Source organism: Rhagoletis zephyria, unplaced genomic scaffold (assembly GCF_001687245.7).
Source record: "Rhagoletis zephyria isolate East Lansing unplaced genomic scaffold, Rhagoletis_zephyria_1.1 Rzeph_scaffold_65820, whole genome shotgun sequence".
NCBI lineage: Eukaryota > Metazoa > Arthropoda > Insecta > Diptera > Tephritidae > Rhagoletis > Rhagoletis zephyria.
In genome coordinates, this window is record NW_016222871.1 from 1 (window position 1) to 1,444 (window position 1,444).

Below are 1,444 nucleotides of genomic sequence, written 5' to 3' on the forward strand. Positions count from 1 at the left end.
GCAACCAGGAGGGCACTGAATAAAGTACACGAACCGGGTGCACACGATCCGAACCTAATATATCTATGTAATCATTTTGTCCGAACAGCGCACGTTTCTCAGACCAAACATTCTTGGGTCTATATTCGGGCATTGGTAATTTTTGTCCATTGTCCCAGTGGGGAAGCAACCCCCGCTGATGTAGGCGGTCCTTGTAACCATAGCGGCGTATCAAAGGTCCTTTAGCACGTTTTTCCTCGAAGGAAAGGTGGCGTAAACCGATAGCATTGACGGGTGATGAAGTAGCTGCCGGAGCCAAGGTAGTACACTGCTGTACAAGTTGCTGCTGAATGCTGAGTGAGGTAATTGCCCTCCTAAAGGTATTCGTAAGCCAGGACATCGTTATTGTTGTATTTAGTCCTTATTTTGTTTTGGTTAGGTAATGCGAATGCGGCGGTGTGTTCAAGATGCACTGACACCAGCAGATCAGCTGTTTTAACAATAGGTTTGTATAGTAACTTCTCCAGTAAAACATTGCAGCCAGAGCGTAAAAGCAAAATAGAGCGTAAAATTGACAAGAAGAGAAAACTAGCAGAAAAAGTTACTGAACGCAAAACTAGTAAAAACTTGCAAGTGAATAGTTGTTGCACCCTTTTGATATTCTGCTGTAAACATTTTACTATTTATAAATCGGTTTTAAACTCTTTGCTTTTCACACAAGCACTTACACAGTCTAGTACATCATTAATATTTCAATTTTCACTTATTTTACTTTTGTTTGTGCTAAACCAATTCAACAAATGGCGGCTTTTGACATTTATTCTTCTTCTTCTTCTGCTAGCTAATTTCTGCTAGTAGAAATTTCACTAGCAAGAATTTGCAGCTCTCCCGTGTTGTTGCGCTCTCGATTTGTTGCTCTCCTGCAAATTTTTTGGGTTATCATACACTTTTCCAGTAAAAATTTGCAGGTTCCAGTACAAATTAGTACTGCCTATTGGTTACTATACAAACCTATTGAGTGTGTTCAATGCGCTAGTTTGTTAGTGAAAACAGAAAGACTCATGTGACAATAGGTTCATTCCTTATCTTTTTGGACTTGTCAAAATGCCAGAACGTAAGCAAAANTGGCCGTGACGTCAAAAATACCAGAATGAGAGAGAAAGACGAACTCGACAAGAAAAAGAGGAAGCATCGAACAAAAGGCAATATTGCCAAGTTATGAATTTGAAAAAGCACCAAATTTTTATTGGTGTATTTTATGGACTTTATATGCATACATGATTTTATTGGAAGGATGCCAATTCAAATTAATAAACATCAATGTTTCTTGCAAGACGGTCGATTTGTTCTAGCATGATTGAAGGTGCTGCCACATATTTTGTTGTCGCTTATGATTGTCACTGTGCCAGATTTTGTTTAAATTTTTGTAAAGTTACTTACCACACTTACGATTGCTATAAATTTT

At 38.4% G+C, this 1,444-nt stretch overlaps 1 protein-coding gene across 1 annotated transcript; it reads right to left on the reverse strand.

Moving 5' to 3' along the window:
• Window positions 1–6: 6 nt before the first annotated feature.
• On the reverse strand, window positions 7–476 carry LOC108356818 (39S ribosomal protein L51, mitochondrial-like; the record flags this gene model as incomplete). Its single annotated transcript, XM_017607921.1, has 1 exon — window positions 7–476. A coding segment is annotated over exon 1 (373 nt), but the record flags the coding sequence as incomplete, so codon positions are not given.
• Between the last annotated feature and the right edge of the window lie 968 nt (window positions 477–1,444).